Source organism: Polyodon spathula, chromosome 2, assembly GCF_017654505.1.
Source record: "Polyodon spathula isolate WHYD16114869_AA chromosome 2, ASM1765450v1, whole genome shotgun sequence".
Taxonomy (NCBI): domain Eukaryota; kingdom Metazoa; phylum Chordata; class Actinopteri; order Acipenseriformes; family Polyodontidae; genus Polyodon; species Polyodon spathula.
This window is the reverse complement of record NC_054535.1, coordinates 8,480,903-8,495,776: the sequence shown is the minus strand read 5'-3', so window position 1 is coordinate 8,495,776 and position 14,874 is coordinate 8,480,903. Positions and strand designations below refer to the sequence as shown.

The window sequence follows — 14,874 nt, the reverse complement described above, 5'->3', positions numbered from 1 at the left end:
TACTGAATGAGGTACTGATTAGGGGATCACCTGAACCAAATCTTATTTAACGAGGAAAAGTATAAAACCACTCCTGTGGTCATCACTATCCTCTTGCAATAGGACCAGCTGGGTGGCAAAACAGTGCTAGTAGTACCTCAAAAGTAATTGGAATCAAAAAATAACAATTGACCATGCCCAAAGAGTTGAAAAGGAAAGTTTTGAGTGAGGAAAAGAAGGGTTCAATTCTGGCTTTACTGGCAGAGGGATACAGTGAGCATCGGGTTGCTTCCATCCTTAAAATTTCAAAGACGGAGGTTCATAAGAACAAGGTCAAGCAGCACACATTGGGGACAACAAAGCTACAGACCGGCAGAGGGCGAAAACGACTCTCCACTGACCGGGATGACCGCCAACTCATTCGAATGTCACTCAGCAACCGTAGGATGACATCAAGTGACCTACAAAAAGAATGGCAAACGGCAGCTGGGGTGAAGTGCACGGCGAGGACGGTTCGAAAAAGGCTCCTAGGGGAAGGGCTGAAGTCGTGCAAAGCTAGAAAAAAGCCCTTCATCAATGAGAAGCAAAGAAGAGCCAGGCTTGCAAAAGACCATAAGGATTGGACCATAGAGGACTGGAGTAAGGTCATCTTCTCTGATGAGTCCAATTTTCAGCTTTGCCCAACACCTGGTCGTCTAATGGTTACACAAAGACCTGGAAAGGCCTACAAGCCACAGTGTCTCGCACCCACTGTGAAATGTGGTGGAGGATCGGTGATGATCTGGGGGTCCTTCAGCAAGGCTGGAATCGGGCAGATTTGTCTTTGTGAAGGATGCATGAATCAAGCCAAGTACAAGGTTGTCCTGGTAGAAAACTTGCTTCCTTCTGCTCTGACAATGTTCCCCAACTCTGAGGATTGGTTTTTCCAGCAGGACAATGCTCCATGCCACACAGCCAGGTCAATCAAGGTGTGGATGGAGGACCACCAGATCAAGACCCTGTCATGGCCAGACCTGAACCCCATTGAAAACCTCTGGAATGTGATCAAGAAGAAGATGGATGGTCACAAACCATCAAACAAAGCCAAGCTGCTTGAATTTTTGCGCCAGGAGTGGCATGAAGTCACCCAACATCAATGTGAAAGACTGGTGGAGAGCATGCCAAGACGCATGAAAGCTGTGATTGAAAATCAGGGTTATTCCACCAAATATTGATTTCTCTTCCTAAGTTAAAACATTAGTATTGTGTTGTTTAAAAATGAATATGAACTTATTTTCTTTGCATTATTCGAGGTCTGACAACACTGCATCTTTTTTGTTATTTTGACCAGTTGTCATTTTCTGCAAATAAATGCTCTAAATGACAGTATTTTTATTTGGAATTAGGGAGAAATGTTGTCAGTAGTTTATAGAATAAAACAAAAATGTTCATTTTACCCAAACACATACCAATAAATAGTAAAACCAGCGAAACTGATAATTTTGCAGAGGTCTCTTAATTTTTTCCAGAGCTGTAGACACCCCTATACCCCCCAGAAGCTGATATAACTTGTGAGCTAAATAATGTTACTACCAAGTTTCATGACAATGGGATAAGTGGCTCATAAGAAATATGCAAAAATGTGTGATGTTTGACATACGTATGTATACAAGTATTTACAAGTATACCCGGTTCAAATCCCGGCTCAGTCACTGACCCATTGTGTGACCCCGAGCAAGTCACTTGTCCTCCTTGTGCTCCATCTGTCAGCTGAGACGTTGTTGTAAGTGACTCTGCAGCTGATGCATAGTTCACACACACTAGTCTCGTATCTTGTAAAGCGATTTGTGATGGTGGTCCACTATGAAAGGCGTAATATAAAAATAAAGAAAGATTATTATTATAATACAAGTACACCCTTGTGTAACAACAATTAATGTAGTAACTAACCGATAATGTAATACTGTATAATGCAATAGTTTTTTGCCTATAATGTAATAATCACTGGATAATGTAATAAATTAACCAATAATGTAATAAAAGATATGTGCCCTATAATGTAATATGTTTTTTACGCCTAAAGTGACAACTAACTCGGCTTGCCGGACAATGTAGTAACTGCCGTGCCCCCATTGCAAACTTGCCCCAGTAAGTCATCCATGATCTCCAAGCATCTGTCCATGTAAATCTGCTGATCTGTGACTGCTATATGCCTTCCTTATGTAGGCATGTAAAGGTACAAATCATCTGATTGTGGAAAGCATGTGAAATGGGCGTTTATGGAGCTTTGGAATGGGATATATATATATATATATATATATATATATATATATATATATATATATATATATATATATATATATCACTTCAAATACACATTGGCCAGCCCATTAAGTAATTGTATTTTACCCTTACATCCTCACCAATCATACACATCTAAAACTGGGAGTTTACTTGTTCCTCATTACAATACCTATTTACACAAATGATTGTTGAATGGTTAACTTTCATCTTATTTCTTATTTGATTAATTTGGAAGCTACTGACAGTGTGTCTTACCTTCTGGGAAAATGGAAGGAAATTAAACCTCACTACATTACAGGGTAAGTTCTAATCGATCTATCATTGAAGGCACACATAATATTACAGCTCCCCAAGTGGTTGTTCCTGTCATTCAGCAAATTCCTCAATATATTTCCAGGCAAGAGTAATAAGAAGTTATTGACAACCATTTACAAAGTATGGTAAAAAAAGATATCCCTTTTATGTGGAATTTCCTCATTTACACACACACACACACCCCTGTGAATGAATGCTATTTAGTTTTTTTAATTCAGCTGTATTGTAAAGTGACATTTTGCATGATGGTTATGACAATACTGTGTAAAAAAAACTAAAACGAAAAACTGTTGTGTTGGACCAGTGTTTATTAGCTATTAAGTATATTAAAAGGGGTGAAATGGATGATCATAGATACAGGCAACTGAAACTGAAATAGAACAGCTTAGGTGGTCTTTTTTATTTATAAACCTTCAACATGTGTTTCATGAAAACAGAAGCGTTTGGCTAAAAACAAAATTAAAAAAAAATTGAAGTATATTTTGAAAAAAAACATTGACCACAATTTATTGAATCAATCAATAGTCTCCATGTTTGATTGAAAATACATAGCAACTTGTCACAAAGACGGATGCAGTAGGTGACGTCAGACCAGAAACCAGGAAACAAACAGAGAGGTGGGGTTTGGTGAAGCTGAGCGATTGTTCTCGCTCAGTATTTAACAAAGAAACAGACAGAAAACAAAAGGTTGAAAGACAAGACACAGGACACGGCACTCGTAGCCAAAACAAAAAGACACAACAAAACCGACTACACAGACAAAACACGGCGAGCTTGTATTTTAACTATTATACTAACTGTTACCTCTGTCTCCAATCCAGTTCTCCACTCACAGAACACACAACCCTGAATGAAAACATGCAGCTTTTATGCAGCTGTACCAAGACTCGATTGCTAATCAATCATTCAGTTGGAGTCTCGATACAACTGCATGTGAATTAATAAAGTGCAATTCCCTGTGCTCGCATATTATTACATTTTACCTGCACATGAAGTGTTGTGCAATCCTCGTGCCTAAATAAAAACATACATTTTAAACAACTCGTGTTCCACAGACCCATTTATATCCCGTGTACCAATGACTATACACCAACATAAACACACAACACACAACATATAACAGAAAATACACACAGGGGCGGGGCAGCATTGCCATCTAACTATTTAAGAACAATCCCAAAAATGATAACGGACATCATGATGTCATAATTCGTGTACTCACTAACCACTATAATGGACAGAAAAACATCTCTGACCATGTACGTCAATATCTTGTTTTTTTTTTTAGTTATAGAAGTTTTTTTTTTTTTTCACCATCAGATGATTTGTACCTTTTTGTAGTTTTGCCCACATGCCTACATAAGTAGGGCATATAGCAGTCACAGATCATCAGATTTACATGTTTAAATGCTTGGAGATCACGGATGACTCATCGGGGCAGGCTTACAACGGTGGCACGGCAGTTATTACATTATTGGTTGGCAGGTTATTACATTATCAGGCAAGCCAAGTTATTACATTATGCGTAAAAAAAATATTACATTATAGGGCAGAAATGTTTATTACATTATTGGTTAAGTTATTACATTATCTGGTGATTATTACATTACAGGCAAAAAGATGATTACATTACAGAGTATTACTACATTATCGGTTAGTTATTACATTAATGGTTGTTACACACTTGCAGCCACCTCCACAATGTTCTATTCACAGGGGATGTCATTACCTGCCAAGGGATAACAAGAGTGTATACATTAGTAATTGTACCACTCCAGTGTACTGGTATAGTAATTTTATATATCGATATATATATTATATTATATATATATATATATATATATATATATATATATATATATATATATATATAACAATTTAAGGTTAAGTAGGTGAATCCACTTGGTCAGGTCAGTCAATCATGAAAATTTAGTGTGCAATATAACGGTTTAAAACGGCCTGTGATCCGCAGCTTGTCAGAGCTATTATTAAGACCATTTATTGGAATTAGTTTTAATTTTAATAAGGTTATTCCACACAGTATGTCCCACTATTTTTAAAAAAAAAAAAAAAAAAAAACCTTGGTGCTATTCAAATATAAACCTAACTTTCAAATAAGGAGGGTTATAAGGTCAGTTTTTAGGGGTATCTATCAAGCAATATATTATGTGAGATATTATAAGAAATACATTTTAAAAAAAAAATTATAATAATAAAACAAACTCTGGAATGGCACAGAAAAATAAAGATAATATATCTTACTCTTGACAATAAATGAAATGCTTCATTGAATCAACAATCAGTGACACTAAAGACAACTGAATGTCTTACATGTTCAGTGATATGGCTTGACTGATTCTTATACCAGCTAGAATAGATGGTCCCTTAAATATAGTTGGTGATTTAATAACTTGAATATTCCCTCAAGGAATGTCAACTACATATCACAATGTCTGTCTATCCTACTATTCTTCCATTGTAATTCTCTATCATGTCTGGATATATTTACCTGTGTAATTACAATATTTTTGATCCCTTATTTTCACTGTTTCCACCCTGTTTTTGCAAATTTCTGCAGGAACACCCAGAATTACAAATTCATTTAAAGCTAAAACACAAATAAAAACTGCAGCTGCAAAGCACTTGTTAAAATGAAGCTAACAGCGTTGCATTAGTTTTGTACATTTCACGCTACACTTCCGACTGGTTTGCAACGATGGCGACAGTACCTTATGTTCATGATACAGGAGGCAAGATCTCGTTTTGTTTCAAAACTGTCCAAGAAGAAAGTACTTTTTAACAAAGAGTTGCGACTGTATGTAAATGCTTATCACGCAGTGTTGCTGCTGCTGAATCATTGCGTTCTTTAAAGAATAGACTATACAAAGTTCTTGGATCAACCATTTCCTTCCAGATCACTCCCTTCAGATATTTCAAATCTGCACTTGTGCCACCTTCCAGAATTGTCTCTCAAGAGCTCACATGAATGAATGCAGAGACATTGAAATAAGTTAATAATTTATTATATTTTTTGCATGGTTACTAAGTTTGTAAAAATTACAATCACATATACCAGTAATTCTATTCAACCATTTAACCTTGGAAGTACTTTTATTTTGTGTTTGTTGCTATATTAACTAATTAAGGTGAGTTGTCCCACAGTTCCACATCTGCATATTTGCATTTTATAGTCAGAAAAAATGCAAATATGCAGATGTGGAATCTACATCTGATTTGTTACATTGGGACACATTCTAATTCACATTGGAACACATTCTAATTCACATTGGGACACATTCCAATTCACATTGGAACATACAGTATTCTAATTCACATTGGGACACATTCTAATTCACATTGGGATATACAGCATTTTAATTAACACTGGGAAATTAGAGTAAAAAAGACTGGAGCAATATGCTGTACAAAACTAGATTACTAGATATTGCTGAAACAAAACTAACAAGATAAATTCGGAATTACAAGCAATGAGATATCAACAGTAACACCTGTTTGAAGATAACAAGTATTAGGACATAAGAAAAGTTTGGGAACAAGAAAAGGCACTCAGTCCATCAAGGTTAGTCCCTTGTTAGCACACCATCTTTGTTAGCACAAAATCTAGTGGTTTTTTTTAAACGTTCCAAGTGTTTTAGATCCCACTATGTCACCTGATCATCTATTAGTGAATTTGTATGAAGAGCTACTGCAGTTGTTATCTGAAAACCTACCGTGTTTGACTGAAATAGTTGACTGAATTGGGAAATAACTACAACAGGCGTTTAATTTGATCATTTGTATTATTCCAAAGACGTTAAGCAAGATTACACTCAGTCACACAGCTCTTCCTTGTTATATTAATTAAAACAGATAAGCAACAAATGATTTGCCATTCCACAAGCCCTCTTGAAAATGTATAGATTATTCTATTACAGACCACTTCAGTAGTCAAGACTAATCAATTAGTTAATCAACATAATCCTCAAAAAAGTGCACAGTCAGCTAATGACTCTTATTATTAATTCTCATTAATAATTTAAACAAACCCCTCACTACCATTTGATATTTAGCAACGCAAACATGAAACTCTGCCTTTGAACACCAATTTAATTTGAAATTTCAGTAGTCTAAGCAAAGTCATTTATTTATGTCAGTTGATAACAGAGAGCTAATAGCTTATTATTTATTTATTTATTTATTTATTTATTTATTTCTTAGCAGTCACCCTTATCAGTAGAGAATATGTCACTCCCTGCTAATGGCTGCAGGAGTCAGAGACAGAGCATCTTACACCTTGCACTTCCTGTTTTCTTCCACAGAAAAAAAGCTGATACTTTTTTTGTTTGTTTCCTTTTTCGACATTTCAGAGATTTAAAACTTGCTTTTTGTTTTTAACCCTGCTGTAAATCAAGGTCAGCCTTTGTTCTTTAAATTGAAAATTGATGCTCCTCCAACAGAATTTAGTCAAACCTGAAGGATCCTAAATCTCTAACATATATTTGTAAAAGTACTGATGACACTTCTCAATTGATTGGAAATCAACTGTTACACCTTAAGAATATAGAAAATAATGCCTTTGCAACGTAGATTAGAAAAAAAAGTAATATACTCCAGTCAAACTTATTTTGACTTGATTCAACAATGTCAGTATGACAGTATATTCAAAATTATATTTAATCTAAATTTAAATAGTAAGGGATTCATAAATTATTCAAAATCAAGGTCAAACATTGATAATGCATTTCAGTAACTTCAGTGAGTCTATTTTCTATACTCACATTTCTTTGCAAGAATTACAATTATCAGAATCTGTCCAAGTAGTTAATGCTTTTCAATGTTATTCAACTGCAGGGCATACACGATTTCATCATATAAAAGTAAAATTCTGACAAGCATATGAAAATAATTTTAAAAGGATTGTCCTCAGTTAAGTATATCAAATAACTGATATGCAATGTTCACACGTCTCCGTGTGTCACTAAGGACATCCGAAAGCATGCAAGAGCAATACTTTCATTGTCACATATAAATATAAAATGGAAAACTAAAAAGGGGTTTTTATATATAAGCTTATATGTCATCATATAAAAGGTGTAAATTGAAGCTGCACCAAAATGTATAAATTAGTGTGTATAAAGCATGCTAAAGTATGCAGCTTTACTGAATCAAAATGCATAGTCCTGATGTGACTTTCTGATGAAATAAAAAATATTATTTGTATGTCTACTTGCTCTTAAATATTTTACATTACACCATTCCAAGTACATATAATAAACAGTCTGTTATATAATAAATATTTTGCTATCATTATGTCAGTACATCTAGCCTACATTAAAATACATCTAAATTAAGAAAGTTAACAGTACGGTAGAGTCTATCACTAAAAACACATTGTGCAATCAGGCTTTAGCTTCTGTGCTCCATCCATTCCTCTCTCTAGTCAAAATCTATTCATATCGATCATAATCCCACAACCCACAATCAGCCACAGTAGATTCCAAGTTGCACTACCACAGAACACATTTTATACTTGTAATGCAGTATTTCTGTCATTTTTAGTCTCTTTAGGTTTAATTCAGTTAAACTCAGGACAGACAACTGGTGCAAATGAAAACAACAATGACAACAACAGCATGGGACGTACACAGCACCTATCAAAACCAGGTCCTCTCAAAGTGCCAAACAACTTTTAGCAGAACAATATAATTAAAAACAAATAATTTAAAATGAAAAAGAAATGTGTTTCTTTGTCAGTCAGCTATTTCAAAACCCATTCACACTTCACAACCATACACACAAGGTACCAAAAAATGTCTTTTGAAACAGATTTAAAAATGTGGACAGACTGTTTGTCTGACCAAAGGTGGTAAGGAATTCCAAAGACTAGAGGCAAGGTGAGAAAATGTCCTTTCACCCCTGGCACACATTTTAAATCTGCAAAGTCGCCACAAAACTAAACAAATTCTATGTGCAATGTGTACAGTCAGGGATTTATGGAGATAATAATTCTGAGAGCTATAAAGACCATGTAATGGCTTATAACTAAGGAATAGGATCTTAAAGCAATAGTAGCAAGGTAAAAACTGGGGTGATACGTTAACACTCTTGCAACACTGTGCAACAGCGAACCCTACTGGTCACACACAGAGCAAATGCAGAGTAGATAAAAAGCAGGACTGATTGATCTCTGATCCCTGGGACCGGTGACTTGCCACCTCTGCTCTGGATTGCTCAGTGTAAAAATGCTTCTGGCATTAGGTTTGTGAGATCGGAGGAAGCTCACACGTCTTCAGAATGTCATGCTACGGTGAGGAGAACAAAACATTATTTGCATTCCAAATTGGGGGAAAAAAATAAAAGAATAATTTGTCACTCTAAATAAAAATAAATAAATACATTTAAAAAACAAAAAATGCCCAGGAAGGGTGAATACGTCAGAAAACCCCAATTTCGACAGTATGAGGAATGTTATGCAAATGAAGTGGGCACCTAATTAACATACCCTACCATGAAAAAAATCACCTATTTCAAAGAGTCCTTGGAGAAGGGAACCTAATTCAAACAGACCCTATGCTAAAATAAAACGGGTCTGATGTGGGTAGCGTGACTCTTTGACAACTAATGGTGATGGTGCCCAATGTGCTGCTAGATTACTGTGATTTTAGAGGATGAAATGGATAATATAGCTGTCCTGCCTCAATATGGAATTGCACACGCCGCTGAAGGTATACCCCACAGGTGCATAGTCAAAGGGCCACCTTTTTGGACGTGCAGAAGAGCAAGTGCTATGAGTTTATCGAATGGGTAAAGCGATATTGTATATATGTGACAAACTTAAACAGGATTTAGGTTGGAAGACACTGGATATCCTGGGCCATTTTCTCTGTTTTATCCTAGTTCGGAACAAGAGAATTTTGGTGCATCCATTTTTTATGTCAGAAAGACAAGCAGCACAGCCACAACCAGAGTGGAATCGGGTTGGTCAGACAGACAGAGTCGAGTGTTGTCAGCATAACAATGAAAGTTAATTCCATGGTGCCAAATAATATTTCCCAAACGCTTCCCTCGGTCCAGCCACCGACCACCTGCATTTAGTGCCTGTTTGCAAGTGGCAACTGAAATTTGCCTTGACGTACTACGCTGCTGCTCACTGAAGGTTTGTGATCTCTTCCTGCTGTGCAGATTATTTCTGCTCCCTCACTGCTACACTGAACTCTCCTGACTGGTAAATTGAACATTTTCACGGACTGTGGTACACTGTACTTTTCCTGGACTATGGAAGTGTGTTTATGTTATTCTTTTTCACGATTATTGTATTTAAAATGCATTGGCTCTTTTTCAGTTTCCCATGATGTTCTGACCGCTTGTCACAGGCTTAGAAGTGCGTAGACCAAGATATTTGCACAGGGGCTCCAGGCGTGGTTTTATTTATAATTATTCTAACAACACCAATGTTAATATCACTACTATGTGGTCTCTCCAGCGACTCCACTCAGCTAGGTGCATTGGTGCTAGACCTAGAGTTTACATGGTCTTCCTAAGGCTACCTCTGAGTCACAGCATATAAGTTAATCACTGCCACCTAGATCAGTTAAAGTAGCATTAGTCAATACTCGTTCTCTTACAAGTCTCTGCTAGACTGCAAGTTATCTCTGACCAGAACCTTGATTTTTTATGTTTGACTGAAACCTGGCATCAACAAAATGGTTTTTGGTTAAACCAGTTAGCCATTTCTGGCTACGGTTTTCTTGAAAAAGCCTATGCCTCTGGTTGTGGTGGGGGGGTTGGCTGTTATATACTGACTTGGTTACAATATCAGAGTGGTGGCTGTTCCTTTTTTTTTATCTCATTTGAGTGTCTTGCTTTTAAATTAGTTTCTTCCATGCCTGTGATGGCGGTCCTTTTTTATCGGCCCACTAAAAAAATCCGTTCATTCCTGAATGAGTTATCAGGTCTTTTTACATCCAAAGTATTCTGCTTTTCGGATTGTGCTCACAGGTGATTTCAAAATTTATGCTGACTCTCAGTCCTGTTCTCTGTCAGAGTTTTTAGCTCTTGTGAATTGTTGTGGGTTCACTCAACATGTAAATGTCCTTAATCACAATCAAGGTCATAACCTTGACTTGGTTATCACCACAGGCCTGCCAGTTACTAATCTCTTAGCCGTTGATCTGACAATTTCTGATCATATGGCCCTTTTGTTTAACTTGGAGCTACCATTACCAGTAATCAGAGCTAAACCTACTGTTAAATTTCACAATGTTAAATCTATCAATTCAGTTGCATTTGCTGAAAACCTTTTTGCTACATCACTATATGACGTTCATTCCCAGGTGTTGGTGAATATGGTGGAGTCTTATCACACAAACCTACGTAATGTTCTTGATAGTTTAGCTTAGGGGCGGCGCCACGCTTGAGCCTGAGCCCACCCATTTTGCTCATGGCCCACCCAGTCATGGAGCAATTGACAATTAAAAACATTTCATGCCAAACCGTATCAGAATGTAATGTGGCGAGTCTAGCTCACCCTCATGGTTCAAATATATATCCTTCCCGCCCACCCCAGTACCGTTGTCATAGTTATGAAATAAAGACTTCTGAGATATGAGATCTTGTGTCTTCAATATTATAGTATTGAAATTAAGCGTGTCGGCAGCAAACATACAGGAACTTTTCTTTCATTGCAAGGCACGCAAGCAACCAGTTTGTACAGCTGCTGTTTAGTTATTTATACTGTATAAATGGGAAATTGTATGTACAAACTAATGTGATATCTTGTAACAATTATAAGTTGCCCTGGATAAGGGTGTCTGCTAAGAAATATAATAACATAACGTTTAGCCAACCTTACAGTAAACCGGAGCTATATTTGTGTCTTACGTATTATCTATGTCCCGACAAATTTTGTAAAAAGAAAACGAATCGACGATCAACAAATGCGCCAGTAATGTAAATACATTTAATTTTATCAATTTGAATTCAGTTGACTGATGGAGCTGAGACGCATGTTATGCTCAACTCATGCCTCTATTCCCGTTTTGTTTTTGTTCCCATATAACTGACACTTTTCTAAAGCTCAAAGGGAAGTACTGACATTTACTTTTAGTCACTGTATGAAGCTTTTAAACTTAAGCTCACTTTGGGAAGTCGAATACACATTTGACAGCTTTTGTCAGAATCATTTTCTTTGTGTGGTAGTGACTGGCAGCTCGCAAACGTTACGGAATTTGTGCTGCTATGCCTGTTGGTGGTAAAGTGGATGTTTGACTGTCAAAATGTTTTGGTAGCGTGTGCGTTCTTGGAGAGTACAGTGCTATTTCTGACAGTATAGAGTGTCCTCAGTACTCATATTGGTAATTACGTCATTACATTTACGTCATTACCTCATAAATGGCCCGTCCATGAAAATTTGGGGCCCAGCCAGGAGTTAAATCCTGCCGCCGTCACTGGTTTAGCTCCTTTAGCTTTCCTACACGTATTGCTCACCATGGTACAATGACCAGCTGAACTCCATGCAAACAGCAGGGCATAGGCTTGTACCCGCTGGTCTAACTGTTCATCTTCAAATATGGAGGGAGCATAAACCGGCATATAAGCATGCCTTAAATTCAGCCAGATAAATATGTTGCAACCAAAACGTGTGTCTACACCCACCAGCTCTAATGAGCAATGTGACAAGTTTCTTGACTACTTAAGTAAAATTGACAATATTATATATCAGCTGTCATGTTCAGTTGCACATGCTGTCTTGCCATCTGCCACATTGTTTTTTCAATGTACTTACTTGTCCTGTTTTGCTGAGGTTATGTCTTCTAGCTTGGTTAAAATCGTCACTAAAATGAAACCAACTTCTTGTTTCTTGGATCCAGCACCAACATCACTTATAGTGTTTTAATTCCCAGTTCTCATCATGGTGGTGACTGAGTATTGGAGTAGTTCTGTTAGCATTTAAATATGCCATTGTGACTCCTTTGCTAATAAAAACAAATCTTGATCCAGATGTTTTCTGTAATTATTGGCCTATTTCTAATCTGCCATTCCTGTACAAAATTTTGGAACATGTGGTGGCTCATCAGTTACAGTGTCATCTCTTGAAATGGGACATCTATGAACCCTTGCAGGTGTTAGATCACGACACAGCACTGAAACAGCCCTTGTTAAGGATGATAACGATCTGTTCATGGCCACTGATTAAGGTGCTCTGGCCATTTTGGTCTTGTTAGACCTCAGTGCTGCTTTAGCTTCTGTGAAACGGAACAAAAAAAAAAATATTCAACCTGGTTCTGTAAAACTACACAAAACAATATTCAACTGGGTTTTGTAGAAACTAAAACACAAAACAATATTAAACTGGGGTTTGTGAAATTAAACACAAAACACTATTCAACTGGGTCATGTGAAACTAAACACAAAACAATATTCAACTGGGTCATGTGAAACTAAACACAAAACAATACTCAAGCAATATTTCAACTGAATAGTTATTTAATTACAGTGATGAGTTTCATAAAACTGTTTTTAATGGTCACAATGCATTTGAATGCTGGATCTTGTCTAACATCAACAAATAACTCCCTCTTGGCTACATGGTATAAATGCATAGCCAGTAATAATATCTGGTGCAGATGCTTTTGAATTTATTACACAAATATATGCAGTGAAATCTGTTGAACCTTTAAGCAGTTTATTCAGTTTTTTTTTTCAAAAAGATGGATAGAAAGAATGTATTCTGCTGGATAGTTTAATAGAACATGTTGCATGAATATTGAAATTGAAGAAAAAGTACAGTACATAAAGCCAATCAATCTGAGTGCACTTCCTCAGAAACAGTATACCTCAGTGAGAAAGGCTTATAAGGAAATTAAAATGGCCACTAATGGTGTAGTAGACAATGAAAACCCTCCACCATCCCATCTGACTTACTGACCAAATTCCAGCCACTGCACTTTGATAGTTTCTGTACAGAAATGCCCCTCAATGTACCTGGTCAGACTTAAACACATGATCATCCTTCCAAACTCCCTTGTGATACAAACCGATTTACTGTTACATTGGAATGGAATTATAAGGGAGAAGGTCAAATGAAATTAAACAATAGTGTCAACTTTGCTGCATATAAAGTGCATCATACTTTTAAGAATGCCCACCGGTTCATATAATTTTTGCTGTTCCAGAGAGATCATACTGAAAAATGCTAATGTTAGTATTAGAACTGTCTCTGGTGCCATCTGTTTTGGGGTTTAGAGATCCAAACTGAGAGAAGCCCTTTCTGTAAGACTAGTTACACCTTAATTATAATATTTTACTGCACAAATGTCGAAAAGGAAGTACTTGTATAGAAGGTAACATCTAACAGAAGTAAATTGTTAGTTTTTCTATACCTGCAGCAAAAAATGAATACATAAATAAATAAGATATTTTAACAGTATAAAGATCTAAATTAGAACGTAAAAAATAGGCTACTGTCAGGGAGGAAATTATTTAACTTATCAAACGTTGAAACGCGAGGCTCAAATGTAAACAAAAACAGTAGTATGACGCATAACAAACAGATACAACACATATTCACACCTATAATGGTCTGTATGGTAATATACCTAATTAACCATCCACGAGGCACTGGCAAACACGATGTAATTGTCTGTGTAATTCAGAAGTAGCCTACTGTAATACCATTTTAGAAGCAGAAAGACCAAAGTACTTAAATGACATTATAAAATATCGACCGCAAACATTCATAACTAAACATTTGAAAATGTTCCTGACCTGCGTTCTTCATGCAAAGCTCCCAAGCGTGCGCTAACAGTTCTCATGCAGCTTTGACAACGGCGTGCTTCCTTAACCCAAGATTCAACAATCCCTCTACATAGAATAAGACATGCTTCTTTTTTGTCCTACCGCCTGTAGAATCAGTTTCTTGCAGTCGAGCAGAGATGCTTTCCACCCTTCTCACATCCATGATAAACTGTCCCTTGTTTATTTATTTATTTTAAATATAATAATATTATTATGCTGTATACTAGTTGCGACTGTATCAGAATCAATGTGGCTGTTGCACTGTAACTCTTTCACCGAGTCCCCCCCTGGAGCAAACACTAGTACTGTACAGCTCTGCGCCCGACCTACTCGACGGATGCTGGCGACTAAGAAAACAGATACAAGGAAAAAAAATACACCTACTGAGTTTAAAACAGGAGGGAACTTGACATTTTTAAATTCTATCAAACTGAATTCCACTTATTTGATAACAGTGCCTAATGTGTTCCTTCATGAAATTTACTGTATGATTAATAACCA

At 36.6% G+C, this 14,874-nt stretch overlaps 1 protein-coding gene across 1 annotated transcript in view; it reads right to left on the bottom strand.

Annotated features, from left to right (window-relative positions):
* Positions 1-14,640, bottom strand: part of LOC121329784 (Kv channel-interacting protein 4-like) — a 340,188-nt gene extending 325,548 nt beyond the window's left edge. Inside the window, exon 1 of the mRNA XM_041275618.1 lies at positions 14,476-14,640. Within this exon, the coding sequence (XP_041131552.1) occupies positions 14,476-14,536 (61 nt within the window). The 5' untranslated portion in view covers positions 14,537-14,640. The remainder of the gene's footprint in view (positions 1-14,475) is intronic.
* Between the last annotated feature and the right edge of the window lie 234 nt (positions 14,641-14,874).